The following is a 25,097-nucleotide window of genomic DNA, read 5'->3' on the forward strand; positions in this document are numbered from 1 at the left end:
CCTCTTTGGCCAAGAAAAAAATGCCATAAATTTATATTTGATGTAGTATTTAAACTACAGACACAGGAATATATATAAGAAAACTCACCACCCTCTACCAGCAAATAAGAGAATGCAAAATACATCTTTAAGCTAGGACTAAAGCCTTATTTGATTAACTTACATATTTACAAATGCACACTTTGCTGGTTATGAACTAACTACCAACAGGAAGCATTTATGAACCTTAATGAAATAAGGCTGTTACACAAAGATCTCTGCTCATTTGTTATATTGGAACAGTCAGAAATTGTAATATTTGGCATTTTATGAACTAAATCATTGGCTGCTAAAGCTTTATTTATGATGTTCGTCTACAGGCTTGCTTCTCACTGGAAATGTTTGAATACTTATGTAGGTTAATAACTTGAAAGTGTTACACTAGCTTGTTGTAACAGGAGCTTCTTACTGGAAACTGCTCTAGTACTTTTTATAACCACATGAAAGAACCTAAATCATAACAAAAAGGATAGTGATAATCTGACCTAGATGCCAAGAATATGTAACTGGGTACCCAACATGTTTTGGTAAGCGATGCAAAGCCCTCTTTTACTGGCTGTCTAGAATTAGTAACTGATGTTATCTAGTCTGTGTGATACATTACATTGTAATTTTTTAATAAATCAATTTATTTTCCTAAAATCCTCTATGAGAACCAAGATCACAGAAAAGAAAGCTCGTTAGTCACGGGAGAAGTGGAAAAATACATGGACTTTATTTTTAGTCAGCACCTGTTTTGAAAAACAAGCGCTCCTAACATCAAGGCAGATGCTATGGTAATGTATAGAAAGCTTACGAGTTTTGAGTGGGGTCAAAAATAGCTGGGCTACCCTGGGGGGGAATAAATCCCTTCCCTTCTGAACCATTCACTCTGGAAGAACCATGGGGAGTTCATGCCCCAGTGATCACCGCAGAGGCAACAGGTCAGGGCTTGCAGCTGCATCAGCGTGCGTTTTGGGGCTGGGCACACTGCTGTCATCCCAAAGCATGGGTACGAGATGGCCATGGTGTGATCACAGTGTGCTGTGTCAGGCTGACAACGCTTGATGTCATTGTGCTGTAGCCACAGCAACTCGTGAAGGGGCATTACTGGGAAGATGACATCATAGCTGCAGCTTGACGTTGATAATGACATCATAGCTGCAGCTTGACGTTGATAGTGACATCATAGCTGCAGCTTGACGTTGATAGTGACATCATAGCTGCAGCTTGACGTTGATAATGACATCATAGCTGCAGCTTGACGTTGATAGTGACATCATAGCTGCAGCTTGACGTTATAATGACATCATAGCTGCAGCTTGACGTTATAATGACATCATAGCTGCAGCTTGACGTTGATAATGACATCATAGCTGCAGCTTGACGTTGATAGTGACATCATAGCTGCAGCTTGACGTTATAATGACATCATAGCTGCAGCTTGACGTTATAATGACATCATAGCTGCAGCTTGACGTTGATAATGACATCATAGCTGCAGCTTGACGTTGATAGTGACATCATAGCTGCAGCTTGACGTTGATAATGACATCACGCCAGGGGAAGGGAGCTGCACCCAGATTGGCCCAAACGTCCCCATCTCCACTGCAGTCCTTCGGGGCCCTCCCTTATATAGCGGCTATTAGGTCCCACCTCCAAAGCCTGATTGGTTGAGTTCCGCAGGGGGAGGGCTGTGATTGGTCTGAGGGGCTGTCTGTCAGGGGGCGTGGGCCTGCGCGGCCTGTGTGGAGCGCCGGGAGGCCATTGTGGCTGGGGCAGCTCTGAGCGCCGGAGGAGGAGGCGGTCGCGGCCCGCGAGCGCCGCGCACGGTCCCGCCGGAGCCCGTCCGAGGGAGGACACGGTGAGGGAGGCCGCGGTGAGGGGGCCCCTGCGGGCGGCGGGGCCGGGACTGGAGTGGGGCGAGCTCCTGGCCGGGGGGCCGGCCCCGGGGCGACCGGAGTCCCCCCGCTTCTCCCGCGGGCCCCGCCCGCCGAGGCGCGGGCAGAGCTGCGGTTCTGTGCGTGCTGCTGCCCCGGCCGAGTGGGAAGGAGGCGGGGGGGGGCGAGGCCGCAGGGCCGGGGCTCGGGTCCTTCCTTCTGCGGGGCTGCCCTGGCCGAGCCCCCCGCCCTTCCCCGTGCCGCAGTGCCGCCACCGGCCCCGGCCCGCTCCGCGCCCGCCGGGACCCGCCTGTTCTCCGCTTTCTCCCCTCCTGCTTCGTGTCCAACCCAGGGCGGGATCGCCCCTTGCTCCGCGCCCGCTGGGGAGGGCAGCGCGTCCCCGAGCAGCCGGGGGCCGTGGTGCCGCCCCGCCGGTGCCCCCCTGTGCACCGAGGGAGAGAAGGGAGCCCTGCCGAGCGGAGGGAAGGGGCAGGCCCGTGGCGTGCGCGCCCCTCTCAGCGCAGTGAGAGCGACCCGGAGCTTTCCTGAGCACAGGCGGCTGCTCGGCAGAAGTTTCAGAAGAGGTGTAAGCAGCGCTCTTGCCCGGTTGTACGGCGGTTACATAATCCTACAATACCGTAACTGGTTACAGCATATACACGTTTAAACTTTTTCCCTTTCACCCTCCAGTTTACCTTCGCAGAGGTGCTGAGCTACGTGCACTGTTTGTCTGCGGTGCGTGTTTAACAGCTGGGTGATGCTAGAGCAGGTTGTTGGTAAAATCTTTGGTCAGGAATACTTTGGGTTGCCTCAGGAAAAAGGGGGACTTTTCAAAGAGCTGACCAGATACACAGTGCCTCTAAACTCTGCTGTAACAGATTGGCGTTACTCAGGTACTGCTTTGCTACACATTCCTTCTGTAACAGGCTGTTCAAGGGCTGTGAGTGAAGGGACGGGAGGTAACTCGCTGTCACTTTGTAGTTGGACTTACACCTGTTGATATATATTGCAGTAAAGATTTTAAAAAAAGCCCCAACACTGTCGGATAATAGCCCTTAAAAGGGCACATCTGAATTTGAAGTGCATTTGCAAGGGTGAATAAGAGAATGGGAGGAAGATAGTAATGGAATTTGCGTATCTTTTCATACATACATATTTATGTTCATAGCCTATTCGTTCTGTCAGCAGTAGAATGTTTATCTTGAGGCTTAAAAGTCAAGCTAAATTTCTTGATGTTCTTATGCTTCATTGTCAGTAACAACATTGCTGTAACCAAAACAACCCTGGGAATGTGTTCCCAACTGCTACAACCTGTTTGTTTATAAGCTTTTGACTTGAAGATATCCAGAGGACAGATTTGATTAATGATAAGTTGCCATTTTAAGGGGAGTTGCCTTTTAGGGAGGTGACTGTTCAATACAGGATGTATGTTATAGTGCAGTTGCTTTCAACTTTTTAACATTCCTCAGTGGAGTTCCATATAACAACTCATAAGCCTACTGATGGTAGGTTTGGTGGGTGGTTAATTTTCTAGGTATCTTTCATGAGCAACAGGTTGAAAACCTGTAAGTTCCCTGTATGTGATGTGCTCAGTCAGCTTTGTTATATTAAAGTTGTATTAAAAACACCCCACAACATTCAATTCATACGCATCTTGTGCATGCTGTAAAATAGAAAAACATCTTGAAACTTTGGGATGCGGTAATGTGTTGTTATTGGTGAGTAGGAGTGTGTTTGCTGACCATCTTGACTTTAACATTTGCTGCTGGTCCTGCTTGCTGCAGCTAAGAAGCCATAAATTAAATTTACATTTCAGAAATGGAAAGAATGCCTACTTCCAAAAATTCCTCTAGAGGAGAAGTGTGGAGTATGTTAGCTGGAGTGATGAATCAGATTACTTCAGGTAGGAGAGTAACAGCTCAGGATTAAGAAACTCACTTGCTAGGTATACTTTTCCTTTGAACAACAGGAAATCTGTTGTTATTTGAGGGATCTTGCCCTCAAATAGGCTGTTTGTCTGAAGTCCTATGAGCAGCGACCATCCGTAGACACCTAACTACATATGTCCTGATGCATATGAGCAGCTTCCAGCCCAAGTGAAAATTAGGGTTCAGCTTATGGACAGGATGGTTATGTGTACAAAGAATTGCAGAGGATGTCAGAATACGTAAAACCTGTGTTGTGATCCCTCATTCCCTCCCTTGGTCTTGTCTAAAGAGCTTATCCCGATATCTAAATGATTTTTTAAAGATGGCTTTATGCAGACAAGGTTCTTTAAAGGAAGGGTTTCTCTGGTTCAGGATAACTTCATTTTCCCATGCTTATTTATCTCCGTTATAGAAAAATGTTTCATTAACCCATGAGGAGATACAGGGTAGTTCTAGCATAACAGGTCTTTAGCTTGATATCCAGCTTACACAAATTCTTTGCTATTCTGGTTTTGTTCTCTAAGTCTTTTTCAGAGACGGGATCTTAACCTTCCAGCCATGCCTTTGTTCATTTTCATACGTTTCCTCCTAGCTGATCCTGGTTTGTTTGTGTCTTTGTTTGTTTTTCTTAAGCTTCTAAGAGGAAATAGCAAGTAAACTTACTTCCTAAATTGGTGCTGCAAATGACCAAGTTGATCTACTTTTTAAAATGATTCGGTTTTGAGAACCTAGAAGGTAAAAGGGACTCTAGACATTTCTCGAGAATTCTTTAAGGCTAACCATGACCAGTTCAGTTTAAACCCAGACTTTATTAGGATTTATAGGTCTTCCACCTGTTTTACTTGCAGATTTGTTGGAGTTCATCTGCTGGTGTAAGCTGTGGAAAAGATGCTGCTCCCTCCTTCGTGCACCTAGGAAGGGAGAGGTCCGCATTCTGATTCCTGAAGCAACCAAAAGCTATTCATGTGGCTGTGTGTCCTTCTAGGATGGGCTTCTGGGTTTCTTTTGAGGCTTTTCTCTTTTGCATTGGCTCACCAATGTTTTGTAGGCCAGTGAAGAGAGAGACTAGCTGCTCTTCCCTTAGCTAAACCAGGCACTGTGCAGGCTGGTGGTTAGGACAGCTGCTCTGGGGGAAGGTGATCTGCTTTCATTTCCTGTTTCAAGGAACACTTGGCTGTGTGATTTACTTTGGGCTGTAATGACACTGCCCATCATAGTGAATGTGAAATTAGAAATGGGAGCATTTGTTGGAGACCTCTTCAGTAATTACTGAGGTACATTTCTTGTAAGGTTTGAAGAGGGATGGAGGGCCAGAAATACTGCAGGTCTGTACTCATTACTGTGGCACTTCAGAGCTAAAGATGTTTAGTCCATTACCTTGCTTGCCAATGTAATCACCTACCTCTAATTCATTCTTGACAGATGAATGTAACTTACTCTCTATAATAGAGTGGAAGTCCCTCAAACTGTAGCACAAAACTAATTCTGGTAGGACTGTACCTATGCCAACTGACAGCATAGTATGTTATGGTGTGTTTAAAATGGGAGGGAGGATGGGTAGCAATAGGTATGGATCCGGCAAGAGTTGCCTGGCAAAGATAAGGAGGCAGAGCCCTGCTCGAAATTTCCTACTGGACTAAGTTGAAAGGGATGTTGGAGAAACTGCCATGAGAATTCTGGGGGCAGTTGTTTTGTTTCAAGCCTGTTTTGCAGTTGTAATCAAGTTTTTCATTATAATCCTGTTTCTTCTGTGTCTGTGGACTTGGTGGGTTTCTGCCGTTGCTTTTATCTGCGTTACCAGTGTTTGAAACACCTCTTTCCCCCCCACCCCGTAGTACAGACATTACTACAGTCCTAGCACATAGTAGTAATTCTAAGTTAAGGAGTAGCCTTCAAGGAGTAGAGAGTTATTGGATTTGGGTGGTTTTGTTTGCTTTTGCAGTTGTTTACTTAGCTGCTTTTTGTTTTAGCAATTGGAATAGAAACATGCAGTTACTTAAAGCAGTGAAGGCTGTAATTATTTGCTGTCTGTCTGCAAGTATTTTTCATTAGCAGTGGCAATACACGAAGTTGAAAGGATGCTTATTTAATGGTGTGCTATTGAAAAATTAATATGTATTAAAATATGTATAATATATTTTCCATCTTGTCTACCAGAAATCAGTGAGAGATTGAACATTTGTTTTCTTTCTTTTTCTTTAAGATCTTGAAAACTTTACTGGGTCCTTGAGAGAGAAAACTACATGACACTACACCATGAGTGACAGTAAATGTGATAGTCAGTTTTACAGTGTTCAAGTTGCAGATTCAACATTCACTGTATTAAAACGTTACCAGCAATTGAAGCCTATAGGATCAGGGGCACAGGGCATTGTTTGGTGAGTAATAAATACTTCATTCAAATATAAAAACTGTAAAACAGAGATTGAATGTATGTGCCAGAATGTAAAATACTGACGATAATTTCTGTTTCTTGCTACAGGGTTGTGGACTAAATAAATTCTAAAACACCTGCTTGCTGTAGCTCATGTGTAAACCTATTTTGTTTTGGTTTTAGGGTAAGATTAATGTTTGCCTAACTGCATATAATAAAATGGTCAGCAAATTTCCTTCTCATTAACCACTTTATTTCTGTTTCTAGTTCTCACATTCCCCATGTAGTTATGATATTGCAGTGTAAGGTATGACAATGAGAGATTCTGGGTTTTACTCGTTTCTTCATCATGGCCCCCTTTCTTCCCCCCCTTTTATTCCCGATCACTCCTATCCATTTCTAGGAGCCATCAATGCAGTGCCTTGCCATTAACTGGCAGGATGAGACAAATCAGTGTCATTGTCACTCCATGGATTAACCAGAAAGGGATGCTGTGTGAGGGGCTGGGCTGGCCGGCTCTTCCTTGGTGTGTCACCTCAGCTATATGTCCAGCCTCCACTGGCCCAGGACGGGAGAGTCAGTAGTCTGATCCTGAACCTTAGTCTCTTGTATGGCACCACACCTCTGGGCCAGCTAAAGGTAAACATTTTCAAATGTTTTTTAGACTGCAGCAATCCGTTCTACACGACTTAGTGCCAGCCCGTGTTTTGTTGGGCAAAACTTACTTGGTAACAACAGGAATGTTTATTGATGCACTAACTGAGCAAGCAGCCTCCCAGTATCTAAAGGGCCAAAGCTGGAGAGGGACTTTTCACAAGGGCAAGTAGCGATAGGACAAGGAGGAATGGCTTTAAACTGATACGGGAGATTTAGGCTAGATGTTAGGAAGAAATTCTTTCCTATGAGGGTGGCGGGACACTGGCACAGGTTGCACAGAGAAACTGTGGCTGCCCCATACCTGACAGTGTTCAAGGCCAGGTTGGATGGGGCTTGGAGCAACCTGCTCTGGTGAAGGATGTACCTGCTCATGGCAGGGAGCTAAATGATTTTTAAGGTCCTTTTCTAACTCAAGCCATTCTAATATATGCTCAGGAATTCTCTAATATTAGACTTGATCACAACACATGGTGGGCTGTTCATGCATTAAGTCCTGTCTGTGGTTTCTCTTCATCTATAAATTCTGCAGGATAAGTGTGATGACTCATGTCTTGTGAGCAAACTCCTTATACAGCACCTGCCCATGTCTTTTTGGCCTTCACATAAGTGTAATAAATTATATATGTAGGAATGGAATGCATTTTTGTGAGAACATGTCTTTAAGTTACTTAGATACCTCTGTTGTCCTGCTAATAGGTGAAAAATAAGCAAGATGAGAACATCGTATTTCATTCTTTAGCTGGTTGAATGGTGAGGGGATAGGCATACTAGATCTTGGTTATTAGTGTTTGGGTAAGATTTAGTGTAGTGCTAACATCTTCCAGGTATAAATATTCTTAAAGTTATGCTTGTTTTAGATGACATGCAGGAATTTAGGGCGGCTGTAAGCATTCCTCCTTTCATTACAGGTAGTGCATTTCTAAACTATATGACTTAAACTAAGTGTCTGCTTCAAAATGAAGTTCAGGTAGTGTCAGAGTCACTGTTTTTGGGGGAGAAAGATTTGATTTATTGACTTGTTTTGAGAATACTTGATTTATGGAACAGCAGAATGAAGCACTGCATAAACTCTTCTTCATGTGAAATATCTGAAAACTAAGTCCAAGTTGAAGAAGGTGCAAAACCCTAATTTCTCCTGGAACTCCTTATAATATTCAAAGGCAAGGTACGAAATACTAGGATGTAAAATGTAGAAAAGTCCCTGTAAGATGACTATCTTGTTGTATTTTGCTGGAAAAATTGTCATTAATCATCCAATGTTTAACATAAATACAAGGAAAGGTATTTCTAGAGTTCTCTGTGTGGGTTTTATTTTTTGGTGAGACCTGTGATTGACTTGAACAGCTAATTCATGTGGACCCTGTTAGTTATTGATTTTATACCAGCTCCCAGGTGTAGTTAGTCATTAACATATGCAAAACTTGTCATTTATGTATGCCTTCTGGGGGAAGTGAATACTGAAACATCAGGGCTTTCATATTTGGGAGGAAAATAATTTCTCTGTTTGTCTGGCCAGTTGCCTTCCTCCCATTTTGTGTTTTGTTTTGCACAGACATAAAGGTTTTAAATCAGAGAGTGATCATATCATTGAATTACAGCATATATATTTCACAGAACTAAACTGAAATAAATGCTAGCAAGCTTTTTGTGCAAGTGGCACATTGATTCAAATTTGGGACATGCTTCCAAGAAAACATCTCATGGGTGATCCCTGGTGTCGCTTTTCCCAGTAGGGAAAGCAGTGACTTGATGCTGATAAACTTCATGAGTATTGTTGTTATCACAGGGGAGCTGTACTGTTTGTAAGAGTTCTATAATTTGATGGCTCTTTTAAGCCTGGTATGATACATATCTTGATGAGGTAGGAAAGGAGCTCATAAAGAGCTTAAATATGCTTGGAAAATATACGTGAATAAGAATTCTTTCCTACCTTATGAAAGTAACATTAAATGGAAATAGAGTAATGTGGGAATCCTTATTTAAAACTGGAATTATACAAAGATTGGAACTCTTGAGGAGTTTGTAGTATGAATTCACATATATTTTGCCAAACAGTCTGTGGGTTACTAATGAAGACTATTCCCCCTTCAGTCTTGTTCTTCATATGCATATAATTTAGGTTTATATTCTTACAGCTATTAAAACAAGATTACACCTTGACCTTAAACTGTAGAGATAAAAATAACAGTTCTGTTCACTTTCTTAAACTCTTGTATACCTCCCTGCAATCAGTTTTTCGTATTTCTCAATTCTATGGACTTTTTTCCCAAAACCAGTTGAGGAATGTAATTTTATGCTACACACTGCAATTGTCCGTAACTATTATCTGCATACAGGAGAGTACTGATGCTGCAGGACGGATCAAAGAGATGTGGTTGTGACTCTCCTTTAGCAAAGATAAATTTCTGTTGCACATACTAAGTGGTTGTCAGTCAGCAACACTGTCAAAAATACTCAGCAATACCGATGAGGCAACTGAAATGCTGCTTGATTTTTAATTAGCTTCAAATATTTTTAGATCTTGCAATTTTGAATGTGAGTTTTGAGTCAGCAGATTTGGTCTTAAGACAGAAAGGAGGGCAGGAAGACATCTGATGAGTGTTAGTGCCTTCTGTTTAACCTATGTGTGTCTATTAAAGGATGTGTAGATTTTAAAGGATGCTTGTTTTCTAAATGAAAATTATATGAAGGTAGTGAATAGGCTTTTTCGCAAATCTTGATTTCCTTCCTCACTCCTCACTTTTTCTCTCCCTCAAACAGACTTCAACTTATGTTGTTTGTCTTTGCAAACTTCTAGTGCTGCGTTTGATACAGTCCTTGGAATAAATGTTGCTGTAAAGAAGCTGAGTCGTCCTTTTCAGAATCAAACCCACGCAAAAAGGGCTTACAGAGAGCTTGTTCTTTTAAAATGCGTCAATCACAAAAATGTAAGTTTGGCTTTGTGTTTCTCTCCCTTGTTACTGTCAGTTGTCAAAAAAGCTCAGCTTTTGTAACCAAAGTAATGGAAAAATAGTGAGAGAAAGACTGGAAAGACTTGCTTTTGGTAGTGCGCTTCTCCACAATGGATGTTTTAGCTCTTGGGAGAGCTGTTTGGAGTGTGAAGTGCCAAGATGAGGAGGTTTCTGCTATATTGTTGGTATAGGTTTACTATTAGTTTCAGCTTTATAGTGCTGGCCTTGCTGTATTACATTTGCCTTTTTAAACCATACTGCAACAAAATCTGTCTGGCAGTGTGTTTGTTTGTGAGTTTGGCTCTTGTAACTGTGCTGTAGTGAAATGTTCTGAGCTTAGATAAGATTGTCATTAAATACAGTGTTTAAGCGGTGGGGTCTGCAGGGCTGCAGCACTGTCTTAACAGTTTATTGGCAAACAGAAGTGAAATACTGTGGACAATGCATATATTGAAGTCTGGAACCTTCTAAAATAACAAGCTTTAATGTCAATACCTTAATGTTCGAGTACAAGATTATATGGTTTACGTGACAGCTGTTTTCTGATACTAGCGTGAGCTAGAAACATTGTAGATCGTTGGAAGTTGTACCCTCAGGACTGAAACTTCCTGGAGTCAATCAGCCTTTTGGGACTGATTTCAAAGCAAGCTTTTGTTGAAGTCCAGAAGTAGCAAAATAAAAGCAAGTTGGTTATTAAGGATGGCAGTACAGTAATTTTAGTAGTTCTTCTGGAAACCGTACATCATAATTCAAGTTTAATGGGATGGTGTGGGGCACCTCTGTGTACACGTTGTTTGACAGCCTTGGTTGAAATTCCTTGCTTCACATGTGTTTTTAAAATCAGAGGTTATTATTTATGGGCAAAAAATTGGATATATTTCAGTCACGGGGGAGCCAAGATAGGAGGTGTCATGTAACTTTAAAAAGAAAAAAGTGGTTTTGCCCTGTCTTAGTTCCTTTGGCATACATGCTGCAGTTCTGAACTATTTCTGAATTGGCAGGTTTTCAGCACATGTCAGTTCAGTGAAGCCAAGTAATATTCAAATTGTATATAGTAACAGTGTGCATTTGATTTTGTATAGGAACTAATGAGATAATGGATTTTTATGTGAATTTTTATGTGGAATTTTCTCCTAATTTTTATTTTACAGATAATAAGTTTATTAAATGTATTTACACCACAGAAGTCACTAGAAGAATTTCAGGATGTGTAAGTATTAATTTTTTTGTTTTAATTTTCCTGACAAATGCTGCCTAAGCCCTGGCGCTCTGTTTCCAGTATCCTACAGAATTCACACTTAGAAAATAAAGGGTAGCTGAAAGCTGAATTTAGCCTTTAATTAGTTGTTATTTCTAGATTTTTTTATGAAAGACCAAGAAAGTTGTTTCACTCCATGCATAACATGGAAGTGGGAAATAAAAGTATTATTCACCTTTTAGTCATCTGCCTGCCATACTTTGCTGGTTGCGTATGCATCTGATTTGCGTGCATTGTCCTTTAGCTAAATGGGTCACTGCAGGATAATAGCTCAGTCTTCATAACCTGATATCATTTTTTTGCCATGCCAGTCACATTGGCACAGCAGTATTTTTGGCCTCAATTAAGAACTGAAGATATTTCTTTTTGATGCAAGCAATGTCAGTTGGTCTAGAAAGGATTCATGGCAGTTTAATTGGTGGAGGATTCATAGATTCCAGTGAATGCGCTGTTGTGGTTTGTTTATTGGCTACTTGGGTAAACAGGGGAGTGTGTGTGTGTCTGAAGTGGATAAGCAGAGGGTATTTAAACTTGAAAATTCATTATATCTTCTTAGTTCTTGTTATGTCTTTCTTATTTTAAAATTAGAATACAGTGAAAGGAAGCATCAGTTTTTGATACATTGCAGTATCTGCAATTGCTGCATCAGCTTCAGTCAGTCTTAATTTTCCATGCTGCCTAAATTCAGAATTATTCTTCTATATTACTTTGTATAAAACTAGAGGAGTTCTAACCTGAGATGGATTACTGAACACTTATTTTTTAATAGTGAGACTAATTTGAATAGATAACTCAATTTTGAAACTGGTCATACATGGTTATTTTAATCATAAGCTTTTTAAGACTTATGTTAGCAGAGTAGTTGACTTTTATTAAACACCTCTCACACTAAGCTTAAACCTGATATGAAAAGTAAGACTTGAGTTTTCTTAATGCTTTCTTTCTTGTGCTATAGATATTTGGTCATGGAGCTGATGGATGCAAATTTGTGCCAGGTTATTCATATGGAATTGGATCATGAAAGAATGTCTTATCTTCTTTACCAAATGCTGTGTGGTATCAAACACCTCCATTCAGCTGGTATCATCCACAGAGTAGGTAGTATTAGATCATTAACAATACTTTTATGAATATATGTTCTCAGGAAACAGGGGGGGTAAGGCAAGGGGTTGCTGTTAGCTAAACGTGTTTTTCTTTCATTCATAAGAATATTATTAAATCTGAAGATCTGTTTAGTTCAAAGATAAAAACTATTGTAAATAGATCTTAAATCAGGTTATCTGAACTGATTAAAAGATAAAACATGAGTATCTGTGGACCTTTCAAACTACAAAAGAATGAGTGTTAAAAAGTAATGTTTACCTCTTAAACATCTCTATCCTTAAAGATGCTCAAAAGCTTGGACATGGGCCTGGGCCACTGCCTTCTATTTTCTGCTGCTGCTTTAATCTATTTATTTCATTACTAGTCTGTTTGACAGTTCAACTTCTTTTCTGTTCCTTTCCTTTTCTTCCCCTACTTCCTGGACATACTTGTCTTAAATGTCTGTCTTTTGCCCGGTGGCTAAAAACTCTATCCAGTTATAGTTTAATGTAATTTTTCCTTTATGTTCAATCCATAAACATGATTGAGAGGCTGTGTAAATTACAACAGATCTACTTCCTATAGATCTTTACTGAAAAAAAGTCAGGCATGGAAATCCTGTGGTATGAGCCAGGAAGTTTATATATAGTTGGCTTATGTGTATCCAGGTAGTCTTGGCAGTGGGTGTTCCTAAAGTAATGTAGTGAGGTGTGTAAGAGCCTGAAGCAAGGGGTACTGGAACTCCAGCTGAATTCCACCTGACATGGTGAATGTGATTTGAAGCTAAAAGGAAGACAATATTTGCTGAGAAATTTGAGCTCATAAGGTCTAACATAGTGATCAACAGAGCTGATACTGGCTGAACAACAAAATGGGCAATGAGAGGAACTGCACAGTGAATAGCTAACCAGAGGCGTGAAGTTATTTGAATGGGGAAGCTGAAGTGGTGAGCATTAGGTTGGGTTAGTTTAGGACCAAAATAAAATGAACTTTCTGCAGGGGAAACTCTTGATGAGAGATCTGGTTTTGAAAAGAAACCAGGCCAAGGAAGGAACAGAGCTGGGATAGTTCAGAAGTAATGGAATAGTAGGAATTGCATCGAGAAATTACTCAGACTCTGTGACTGGAGTCAGTTCAGTAGTGTTCTGCAGAACAGTTGTTGCCTGAAATGTGCAGAACCATGTGAACTATTTGCATGTCCCCATCTCCTTCAAGAAAAGGAAGTTCTGTACCTGAGAACACGCTTTATTTTCACTAGCTGTGCGTTCCTTTGGGCACAGTAATGACTGTCCCCGTTAAACACATCTCCTAAAGTAATCTATTTTTTTCCTCACTCATGAGTTACTTAGTGTTTGCACTAGATCCTAATTCTGTGAAATTTTCTAATCACTATAATGCACGTGGGTTATATGTTATTAACAACTACAACTGATTAATGCTTTGTGTGTTGGGATACTCCTTTTCCTGCGCATAAATGCCTAATTGATGATGATGTCTTTAGGATCCGTGCCCTAATAATGACAGTATTTGGAACCTAGTATACTATTCATGTGTAAAATAGGTCCACTTAATGTGTTTTAAGGAAAGAAATGTGTGTAACTATCCTACCAGAGCACAACTGGGTAAAATATGCTCTGCAGACAACTTTGATTCTGGTTTCCCCTGATTTTTTCTGAGTGCTGATCTGTGCACCATTTAACTTGTCTTTAGTCTGTGTATAAATAAGCAGATAGAACAGGAATAGACAATTGTTACTGAATTGGTGCGTGTTGTCTGGGAGTGGTGGTGATGTATTATTGTGTATGTTGATCCTTCCCTAACTGCAGTAATTTCTTGTTAGGATTTGAAACCCAGCAACATAGTAGTAAAATCAGATTGTACGCTCAAAATCCTTGATTTTGGACTGGCAAGAACAGCATGTACTAATTTTATGATGACTCCATATGTAGTAACACGATATTACAGAGCACCAGAAGTTATCCTCGGAATGGGATATAAAGAGAATGGTAAGTTGCTGCAATAACACTTTAAATCCTTTCTCTGAAGTGTAGCTGTCTCAGAACTTAACAGTTTTGAAAGGAGGAGGGAGGGCTGGTTTCCCCCTGCCATGTCTGTTGTTAAAGTATGTTAATCATAGCAGTGGAAATAACAAAAATTACACTGTAATTATTTTGGTGAATATAACAGTTTTCTGCTCTGTGTGCATTTTATTCCCTCTCCCCTTCTATTGATATATCTTTTGATGTGTTGTCCTGTTGTCTTGTTGACTTCTATGCCAGTACATCTTCTTGCTTTATCACACGGGCTTGGGGATATCATGCTTTTTTTTATACATGTCACTTTGGTTGTGTAAAACAAGGGACTCAGGCCCTAGCTGGGCTACTGATAATGAAAATGAAAAACGTGTAATGCACCAGGCAGCTTATTGTGCAGCAAGTGCAGATGTGGATCAGAACTTTAGTAGAGGCTGGTCTGGATAGGACAAAAAATAATCTGCAGGACTGTAGGAATACAGTATGAGCTTACAAATAACTAACTGTGGTATTTAAAAACCCTCTTTAATCTTTTGTCCTTGTTGCACCTAACATATGATAGTGGATATCTGGTCTGTTGGGTGCATTATGGCAGAAATGGTCCTCCATAAAGTCCTGTTCCCAGGAAGAGATTGTATCCTTCTTCATGGTTGTTTCAGTAAACACTGGTTGTGTTTCACAGAATGCTAATAGCAAAACAACAACAGTCAGTTGGTGTTGATATGATTGAAAATTCATGTTAGCAGTTTGGTTTTCCACATTGTTGTGTTTTATTGTAGATGCTAGATGTTTTTGTTTGTTTTCCTCACTTTTGTTCATGATACTTCATAATTTGACCATTTCATTTTTACTTTCAGTTGATATCTGGTCAGTTGGGTGCATCATGGGAGAATTGGTGAAAGGTTGTGTGATATTCCAAGGCACTGATCGTATCCTTCCCTAGTCATCCTTGAATCCCCTTCCACTTTCAACAGAAACACAATTCTTTTAATCTGTATAAGTATAAAAGCATAAACAATATTTTCAAGAATATGTTTTAATAGATCTACTGTACTATTTGAAATTAGTGTCATTAACCAAATCGTAGAGCTTTCCATTTTATTTTCTTAGTAGACTGTATTTAATGTAATTTGAACTGGTTGAATCCATGGAATTCATATTAAGAGCTTCAGCTTTTATAATTTAAGAAAGGATACTGTTAGGTTTAAAAAATAAATAGCAGTAAGTATATTTTCTTCTTTGTAGATAATAAGTATTACAAGCAAAAGACTACAAAGTGACTTTTTACTGTGCATGGGTTTTGATATTTATTTGAACAATAGACTCATTTTTATAGTACAATTCAGTTTGTCAAATTTTTCTCTTGCTTATTAGCACTTGCTGGGCAAGAGTGTCCTAACTGCAATCACACTGCATGAGAAATCTTTTATTACTCTTATTTCATATAAAAAGAAAACCTTTTTCTTTTAAAAGTTTTTTCATTCTATGAAAATCTTATTTTGGACTTACTTTTTGTATAAGATTGTTATTCCTCCATTTCTGCCTCCAATATTTTTGACCCAGATCTATCTCCATAAAATTCTGCTTTCTTGTATGATAGTAATAGTAGGAAATTTTACTGTATTAAAAACAAACACCTCACATTTATGTTTTCATGCCTTAGAGATTTGATATCTCAGACAAGTCTATACTCTGATTTAAGTAAACAGAAGTGATCATTTACTAAAGTAAATGTTCTTTGAAAGTTTTGATGTATTTCAAAATCTTTCCCTAGAAACATTTCAAACATTTGACTCATTCTCAAATTCCAATTCTAAAACTTGGAATAAAACCAATTTCATCTTTTATAAATACTATCTTACAAAGTAGTAGTGTGGTAGGACTAGATGTTCTGAATTGATGAGCAAATAAATAGAATCCAGATGATATAATTAAAGCACAACTGCCAGTTATGCCTGCAGATCATACGAAGCTACAGCTCCTTGTGGTCCAAGATTTTGAGGACAGTGTATTTTTGCTCATCAGCAAGAAGTTGAGTCCATCACTAAAGATACCAAGTATGTGTTCACAGGTATCAGTGTATCTTATAGAGGAGGGCTTTCAATTTCAATGCTAAATTTCATGACACTAATCTTCAGCAGCTGATCATGCATTATTTAGTAATACAAATGATTGTTAAATAAGTCTTTTTTGTTTTCCACCTTTCTTCCTTTCTATACTTATTGTTTTACCTTTTGAAGCCTTCAGACCAACCTAACACAATTCTTCATGGATGTTATATGTCTGTCACCTGCATGTCAGCATGAGCTATTTTGAGTTATTCATGAATAAATGAAGGAAATTTTGTCCATACTTGTTGACTAAGCAAGTTATATCTGTGGTTTTCCAGAGGTCACTGAAGTTCCACCAGTCTGTGTTTCAAGGAGTCTTCTCCCCTGGTAGCTTATCAAAGTGCATAGCTGTGCTTACAGTGGTTTTTACTTCTTGTAAGACTTTCAGTTCTCTTTAATGTGAAATACTGATAACTGTTGTTGAAACTTCTCCTGAATGATAACTGCTTCAGTCAGATTGTCATTTTCTTTTACCTTCAGCTGCAGGGTTTTGTTGACGGAGTGGTTTGTGGGCAATGCTGGTGTAAACAGCCATGAAGCGTTGCTTTTTGTGGGTGTGTGTATGCTTGTTAAGCTTCAGTTGAAAACTGACTTAGTATTTGGGGATTTACAGCAGGGAATCAAGTTCAGCATGTATTTTCCCATAGGGTCTACAGGATTGTCAAGGTACTTAGAGCAGTGCTATGGGTGGAGTGGGGTGCTCTGCATAGCCAGCATGATGGATGCACCGGAACTGTTCCTGACTGGTAGTGTGGGGACCTCAGTTACTGGCAGTGGCTGTTGCACTAGAAATAACAAACAGAAAACCAGGCAGTGTAGTTACCTAGGATGAAATAATGGAAACCTAGCAGCACCAGTGTGGTTTTAATGCTCTTTCTGACCAGATGGTGAAGGAAACTATTTGCTTGACTCATGCAAAAAGCTTGAGGGGGTACTCATGCTTACTTGAGGACGATCATGTTTTATTGTGATTGTAACAAGGTCTCTGTTTTCAACTTTTCTTCCAGAGTCCCTGAAAGTAGGCAGATATACTTGGCATGGGCTAAAATTCTCTTTACCTTTGACCCCGAGGTCACTAGAACAGTTTGTCTGCAGGTTGCAAGGTTATTCACACAGCATGTGCTGCCTGCTTTACATGGAAATTACGTTTTCTCCCATTTGAGTTTCTGATAAAAGGCTTAACTTATTTCAAGTCCAATCCTACATTGAGGGTTTGTTTTTATTTTATTTTATTTCATTTCAGCTCTCAATATCTGTAAAGCATTTTAAGCAATCCAACTGAGACATTTTTTCCCCTGTTTTTATTACTGAAGTGGGATAGGTCATTAAGTTTTCCTTCCCTCCCTTCTGTGCCCTGAGGCTACAATAGAGTAGACTCAGTTTGAGTGCTGTTACTCAAAGAAAAAAGCAGCTTCTTGAATCTAGATTGGTGGAGATCTTGCAGAAACCATTTTTCCAGCTAGGAACAAAATTTCCTGTTGTATGTTAAAATTTCCTTTGTATGTGCTTTGTTTTAGCATGCGAGTTAACAGTATTGACTTCTTAATTTTTATTTGAATACAGTTTTTCCATTGGAATGTATTCAATAAGCAAATTTTCAATCTTCATATCAGAAGTCTAAAGTCTTAACAAGAGGCATTGAGTCTATGTATATTTCTAGCTGAATTCTTGGCACACTAACTGAAATAAAAGTACCTCGGTGTTTTTATAATACATCTTAATTCAAAGTGCAGCAAACTTACTGTTTCATTACAAAATCTGTCTATGAGAATGGATGGGTTGATCATGAATTTAGCTAGGACATTTTGCAAGGTCGACAGTTAGATGGTTAGACTCTGCTGGAATTGCACATTCTCTTTATCAGGAAAAAATGTAAATCTGAGTAAACTTCAGTATCAGGAATATTAACTGCAGTGTCTTCTGAGTGTGATAAATGAGCTTTGTTACCTCAGTGAGGCTTATTCAGAGCAGCCTTTGGTATCTCTGTAACCCATGTCACTGTGTCTAGGAGAAATGCCCTCACTTGAAAGCAGGAGAAGGGGCAGTCCAGAAGAAACATAAGGCACAATTCCTCAAGCATCCAACCAAAGCCCCAAAACTGCTACTACCCAAAGCCTCATTTCCTTAGGAGACGAGCACAAAATTCCTTACTTTGAATGGGATGTATTTGTTTGCTTTAGGGTCTTTTTCATGTATTTTTCCATACTTTCAAGAATCTTCACTGTTGATGGTATCATGTTGTACTTTGAAGATTCAAAGCAGCCTTTCTTTCCTGTCCTTCTCCTTTGCTATGGATACAATTGCCAAGTAAAGCTGATTTTAGACTCAAAGAAAGTATTGCTTTCAATACTAGCCAATAGATAATAATGAGGAAAAGATACTTGGGCGTAATGCGTTGTGCAGCATTTCTGGCCTGTCCTTAATATTATGAAATGCGAATCTTAACTTTTTTTAATGTCAATCTAGCTTTTTGCATGGCAGCTCGGAATACTGTTGATGCTAGAATGAAGTTCATGTTTGTGTCCTTTGTTCGAGTTTCCATTAACTTTTCAGATTTCTGTAAGTGATATTTTTGTATAGTGCAGACTTCAAATTCTTCAGCTGATTTTCCTAAAGATATGGTGCAGATATTGATCAATGGAATAAAGTTATTGAACAATTAGGAACACCATCAGCAGACTTTATGAAGAAACTACAGCCTACAGTGAGGAATTATGTGGAAAACAGGCCAAAATATCCCGGTATTAAATTTGAAGAGCTCTTCCCAGACTGGATATTTCCATCAGAATCTGATCGTGATAAGTTGAAAAGTAAGGCAAGATTTTTTGTAACTTTTTCTTGTTAAGATGTTAATTTAAAATCTCTGCAGTACGCTTAATAAACAACCAAAACTAATATAAAATGTTTATTTCAATAGGTGTCAATATAAGAAGCTCCGTAACTTCTGTTCCTTATGACGTGTCCTGAAATCTTCGTAGTAGTTGTTAAATACAGAACTATTCCCTGTTCTCAGTATTCTGTTTAATTCTCTTAATTCTAGTCTATTGAAAAACATCCGTTGCTTAAATGTTCTCTATTATGGAGATTATTTGTAACTATCTTTTTCTAGTTGATGTGTATATATAAGTTAGTTTGGCTAAACTTTGACTTCAGATGATTACTGATACAATGAGAAAAAAACACCTTATATTTTCTAAATGGTCAAATATTTATTTATACATAAAATAACTTGTTATAGCCTATTTTATTAGTACAATGGTCATTCAAACAACAAAGACACATCAGTGAAGTGCCACTCCGACAATGAGTAGCCAGTTATCCCTCAGTAAAAAAAATTTGATACAGAAATCTGATCAGATCATTTCTGTACCACGATATTTTTAATAAGCTTTAAAAAAAAATACATTTAGTGTGGTTTATGTTCAGTAATTAGTGCTAAATAAACTGTGACCCGTGTAACAGCAGAACTGTTCAAAATTGAATTTAGTTGGTCTCAGTTGCTGGGTTTATTTTGGATAATAGCAAGAAATACATAGCTGTATAAGGAAGTTAGGATTTGTGGGTCTACTTTCACAGTGAAATCTGACATGCATATCTTATGTTCCTAGTATTCATTTCCTATGGCAGATGTTAAACTCTACAGCTCTTTTATGTGTATGTTCTTTTCATTTTTACTTTCTAGCCAGCCAAGCTAGAGATTTATTATCAAAAATGCTTGTAGTAGATCCAGACAAGAGAATTTCCGTAGATGAAGCCTTACGTCATCCTTATATTACTGTCTGGTATGATCCAGCTGAAGCAGAAGCTGTAAGTTTCCATTTAAAATAACTTTTAAGATACCGGTTTAATAACTTTGAAGTTTAGTTTTAGTTAGGTGTATGCTTTGAACCCATTCTTTGGCTAGCAGAAGCCGCACATAAAGCCTTCAGATCAACATTAGGGGCAGAATCACCTTAAGAACAGCTGCTGGAGTGCAGCTGATTTCATTTTGAAAGCGGTTGTTTATAGTTCCTTTTACTTTACAGAAGGAGTTGCCTATGTGATGGCAATCTAGGCTTTTCAAAAAGGGGTCTTTCTCTAAGGCCCCATAAAGCGTTAAAATGAGTTGTGCTTTTAAGCAGCCTTTCAGTGGCAGCAGGACATAAAAGCAAATTCTGGACTCTCAAAATGAATGTGAGGTATAGAGTCTAGACTGCCAGAGATGAAGGTAACGAAATGCTAAGAAAGCTGTCATTTTTAGCTGTTTTAGTTATGATTGGTTGTGTTAACCTCATGTGGTAGATACTCTATAGACTTTCTTCTCTTTGTAGCCTCCACCTCAAATTTATGATGCGCAATTGGAAGAAAGAGAACATGCAATTGAAGAATGGAAAGGTAAAAAAAACCCATGTGAAATTACATTTATTGTAAGAACTTGTATTATCAGTGCATGGCTTGCAGTACATGTGCTCAATAAAATGCCACAGTTTTCATCTTTTATCCTTCCCATTTGTAATCTCAACACTTCTTTTTCCTTGATAGAAAATCCTGTGATAGCAGCATGCTTCTCTTCTCACTGCATTATTTAAGCCGTATCTCTTGACAGTATTTACAAATTCATTTGTTTTAGAAGTCTTAAATAGAAGAGCTTTTTTGGTGTGTGTGGCTTTGTTTGATTTCTTTTTTTCTCTCAATGCATATTTATTGATCAAATAGGTTAAACTGTTGACTTTAACAAAAGAACACACGGCATTGTGGCATTGAAATCAATTCACCTTATAGTGGTAGTCAAATACATTAAGTAGTGAGGCAGTTTAAATTTTAAGCAGCTACCATCAGAGGACCAAAGGCAGTAGATATCTTTGACTGCTTTGAAAGCTGCTTGATTTTGTGAAATAGCATTATAAATCTCAGTATTGATTCTGGCTTATATTTTCTTTAGAGCATGTCTGCGCAGGTATACTTCAGATTATTTGGGTTAATGCAAGGTGGAAAATTAAAATGTTTCTTTAACTCTGATTGAATCCATTTGTAAATAATGTTACTCCAAATTAAGGAAGTCTGTATGGACTTTTGAAAATCCAAATATGACTTTTTTTGCCCCACTTAATATCAGTGCATCATAGATACACCTGAAGTATTGGGGTGGGATGGTAGCTATTTTTAAGTGGACAGCTGTTTATAAAATATGTTGATTTTTGGCACATGCTTAATGTCTTTCTGTCATGCATAAAGAAAATCCATAGAATTATCTGATGCTGTAGGCCTTTAAAAAAACAAAAGTGAAAATAAATACTTGCACAGCTGTCCTTTCAGACTGACCCTTAACCATTTCATTGACCTTTGTATATATGTGAATTGTGTACAAATCCTCCGTGACCTTACAGTATGTTTTCTCTCTTTTCTCTCATTCTTCCCACCCTTCTCATGTAAGAATTAATATACAAAGAAGTAATGGATTGGGAAGAAAGGAGCAAGAATGGTGTGGTAAAAGATCAGCCCTCAGGTTAGTCATTGTTTCTGTAGTTCTCCTGTAACTATCATGCATAGTGCTGATCTGTTGCACTAGTGAATGAAGATATCCTGCTTAATAATCCAGGTAGGCAAAAGTTTCATTGCTCAAGATTCTTTGAGATCCTTTGGAGTTCCATGTGCAGTAGTTTTCCATTGTTACGAAGTAAGTTACAGGAAAACTTTAAGGAGTCCTGTGTCCCAAGACCCTGAGCTGCTTTCTCCCCAGAGGGCCGTCATCAAATGAAATAATCAATACCATGCTACGTCACTTGTTGCAGCATAGATACCTTTTACACTGAATGCTTATTCTATGGCTCTGCATGAATAAATCCCTTTCATGCAGGCTTAAACGTCACTGGGGCTCCTTTAAAATAATTGATAGTGCAAAGTATTTATGCTCATGATTGAATCCTTGATGTTTGCTGCTGTTCATGTTATACATTGCCTCCCCCCACCTACCCCTGCCTTTCTCTCCAGAAAGGGAGAAGCATAAATATCTCTTCTCTTAATGCTCACTTTTAGTTTTGACTACTAAACGCTTTCTTTTCTACGCTTTCTTTCCTTTTCTAAGGATTTCTGTGGAGAAAGTGATGTTATTTGTGTCTGCAATATTGTCTTGCCTCAGATTTTATTATGTTTGGTTTACTTAGCACAGATGCAGCAGTGAATAGCAACACCAGTCCTTCCCAGTCATCATCTATCAATGACATTTCATCCATGTCAACAGAGCAAACATTGGCCTCCGATACAGACAGCAGCCTCGATGCTTTGACAGGACCCCTCGAAGGATGTCGATGATCAGCCAGGATTGCAGACTTGACTTTGGAAAAGATCTCTTGCTTCCATTGGGCCTGAATTGCTTGTAAGTTAATGGAACCAAGTAGAAAAACTCCATGTTCTGCATGTTCTGCTAAAGTAATGCCTGTTTTTTTTTTACTCAGTTGTTATGAAATTGCCTGCTTAATGTTGTAGAATGAAAGCAAATCAATGTTTAAAGAACAAAAGATTTTAAATTTAGACTCTATTATAGGCTTTTGTTTGTTTCAGCCTATTTCAGGTGAGCAGTTATAATAGACTTTTAGCCAATAACTCCTCCTAAGTGGATTCATGAATCTTCAGTCCCAACCAGCAGGCTTCTGTGACACAATGGTTGTTTACATTTTAGTACAGTATTGCTCATTAGAGGTTTTTTGAATGTATAGTCTCGATGAAGTTTGTTTTAATGTGTGACTGTGGCAGTTTGCTTTATTTAACGACTGGAGCGTTGTATGTAAGTGTGATCTCACACATTGAATGCTGTCAGTTCTGTGTTTAAAGGGTAGATATTCTTCCACGTAGCACTTTTTATTTTATTGAGCCCTTTCTAGCTTCACTTTCCAATTCTGTCTATCTTCTTGTAGAAGAGATAAACGTGAAGTGTAAAGAATATAGCCATTACTTTGTATTTCACCTGTGAGCATGTGTGTCTAACTTTTCAGTTCTTTAAATATGGGTGGAAGATACAGTGGCTTAATTAAACGTTAAGGAAGGATGAGTGACTTATCTGTGAAGCAGTGCCTGTTTAGAAGAGGAGAGAGTGCTAAAATGTTCTGTATTTTCTAGATTGTGATACTGGTCCTTTACCAAAAACAAACAGAAAAGGAAATTTTATCTGTGATGCTCTTCATTCACTGCAAACTGATAAAAGGACAGATGAATTGGAGAGACTTGCAGCCTCAAAAAGAGCTGCATAAATGTGTTCCATTTTTTTAATGGGTCCATTCTGTCTAGTGAGTAATTAAAGAAAGAAAAATGCAGTAGTTTTGAGTCACTTGTAAATTAAGTATTTAGTTAACAGAGTTTAGCTCTATTCTGGCCTTAGGAACAACTCTCTGTTTGTACTGGGAGATGAAAACATATTTAGTACATATTTTCTAAATACAGTGTCAGAGAAGAGGAGATTGAGAGTATTTGCTGCTTCAATACAGGCTTATCAGTACAGTTTTCAGAACCAGATAATACAAATGTTGCCTGTTACACTGCATAATATGTTGAATTAGAAAATGTATTTGTAGTAGACTAGGGCTTAAATTGCTTTATACTGCACTCCTGTGAATCTGTGCACGTTCACTTGGGAGTGCACAGGTGTGAAACTTTGCTAAAGGATCGTGTGTGTGTGTGTGCATGCATGTGAGACTAAACTATATCGCTATAAGAGTAATAGAGATGTACAAGATGAGGTAAAACACCACTTTCTTAAAGGCACTATATTTAGCTGTTGATCAAGATACTCTTGACTTGAATATATAAATAGGACTTATAAAATATACTGGCCCAGCCAGCCACTGCATTACTGACATATTTCTCTTGTAAAAGAAAACTCTCTGTTGTTTCTGACCTTATAATTTGAAAAGCATCGATTTCTCTTTATGCAATATTACTTTTATGTTAAAATTGTACCACTTTTTAATAGCTAAATTTGCTCTAGCAAAAATATTAAGGTTTTACTGTCCCAGAAGGTTAAAAAAAAAAAAACCAAAATGAACCAACATTTCTTAACATTAAATTCAGAATTGTCATCTGGAATCTTGGATTTTTAAAATTCTATTTAAATGAGTTGCAGGATATTAGGGCTTGGGTTTTTTCCTTGTTGTTTGGTTTTAAACCTATGGATACTTTTACTTTTGGATACTGACAATATATGTGAAATATTTTTAGTGCACTTTTGTCACTGGAAGAAAAACAACCTACATTTAAAAATAGCTATTTACCATATAACAGAACAGTACAGGTTGCTGTTCTTTGGCATCTTTTTAATCCTTGTTATTTGTGTAAGTTAAAATTACTAAAGACCTATTCAAAATGAACAGTAGTGATCCACTATGCAAGTAACTTCCTTGGATTTCATTTTTCCACATTCTTATCTTTTTCAACTGAAGTTGCACTGTGCTATGTTCATTTTAGCAGTTACTGCTTTAGAAGGCTTAACGCAACAAAGATTGTAGATATTTAGGGTTGAATTTTTTCTATTGGATTTGGTCTGCTCAAAACTATGAGGGTTGGACCAGATGACCTCCAAGTCTCTTCCAACCTAAATTATTCTGTGATTCAAAATGTCATTTAATGTTTAACACAACTGCCCTATCTCCATGATTTGAACTGGTATCTGACCTTCTCCTAGAGCATACTATTAGTATATGTGCTCTTGAAGACCCCAGAGATTAACTGAGTTTCTTTGTAAATCTTCTTGTAGATAAGCTGTCTCATACCTTATTTTTTTAACATCATCTTGCTATGGCATACATTGAAGCTTCCAAGTTTTACAAAAATGT

At 38.6% G+C, this 25,097-nt stretch overlaps 1 protein-coding gene across 16 annotated transcripts; it reads left to right on the plus strand.

Moving 5' to 3' along the window:
* The first annotated feature begins 1,741 nt into the window (after positions 1 to 1,741).
* Positions 1,742 to 24,306, plus strand: MAPK9 (mitogen-activated protein kinase 9). Of its 16 annotated transcripts, none has more exons than XM_062637985.1 (12): positions 1,742 to 1,882; positions 6,030 to 6,204; positions 9,655 to 9,784; positions 10,960 to 11,018; positions 12,022 to 12,160; positions 13,990 to 14,155; positions 14,745 to 14,816; positions 18,921 to 19,103; positions 19,976 to 20,100; positions 20,604 to 20,667; positions 21,707 to 21,778; positions 22,442 to 24,306. In XM_062637985.1, exons 2-12 carry the CDS (start codon positions 6,083 to 6,085, stop codon positions 22,582 to 22,584), a joined length of 1,275 nt encoding a protein of 424 aa, XP_062493969.1. In that variant the 5' UTR covers positions 1,742 to 1,882; positions 6,030 to 6,082; the 3' UTR covers positions 22,585 to 24,306. The 16 variants fall into 16 exon arrangements, 12 of the variants coding, with proteins under 12 accessions (XP_062493969.1, XP_062493968.1, XP_062493972.1 ...); XM_062637984.1 differs by lacking the exon at positions 14,745 to 14,816 and adding an exon at positions 15,040 to 15,111; XM_062637988.1 differs by lacking the exon at positions 14,745 to 14,816 and adding an exon at positions 15,040 to 15,111 and having other exon boundaries at positions 22,514 to 24,306.
* The last annotated feature ends 791 nt before the right edge of the window (positions 24,307 to 25,097 follow it).

The sequence above is a fragment of the Pezoporus occidentalis genome, unplaced genomic scaffold (genome assembly GCF_034315485.1).
Source record: "Pezoporus occidentalis ecotype Australia unplaced genomic scaffold, CSIRO_AGI_Poc_V1 ctg55, whole genome shotgun sequence".
Classification (NCBI taxonomy): domain Eukaryota; kingdom Metazoa; phylum Chordata; class Aves; order Psittaciformes; family Psittacidae; genus Pezoporus; species Pezoporus occidentalis.

Bases quoted from the DNA above. Each gene is read 5' to 3' on its own strand.
- MAPK9 (XM_062637985.1), top strand. From the start codon at position 6,083: ATGAGTGACAGTAAATGTGATAGTCAGTTTTACAGTGTTCAAGTTGCA. The intron at 19,104-19,975 runs GTAAGGCAAGAT...TTTACTTTCTAG, and splicing joins TGATCGTGATAAGTTGAAAA to CCAGCCAAGCTAGAGATTTA. The intron at 20,668-21,706 runs GTAAAAAAAACC...TTCTCATGTAAG, and splicing joins TGCAATTGAAGAATGGAAAG to AATTAATATACAAAGAAGTA.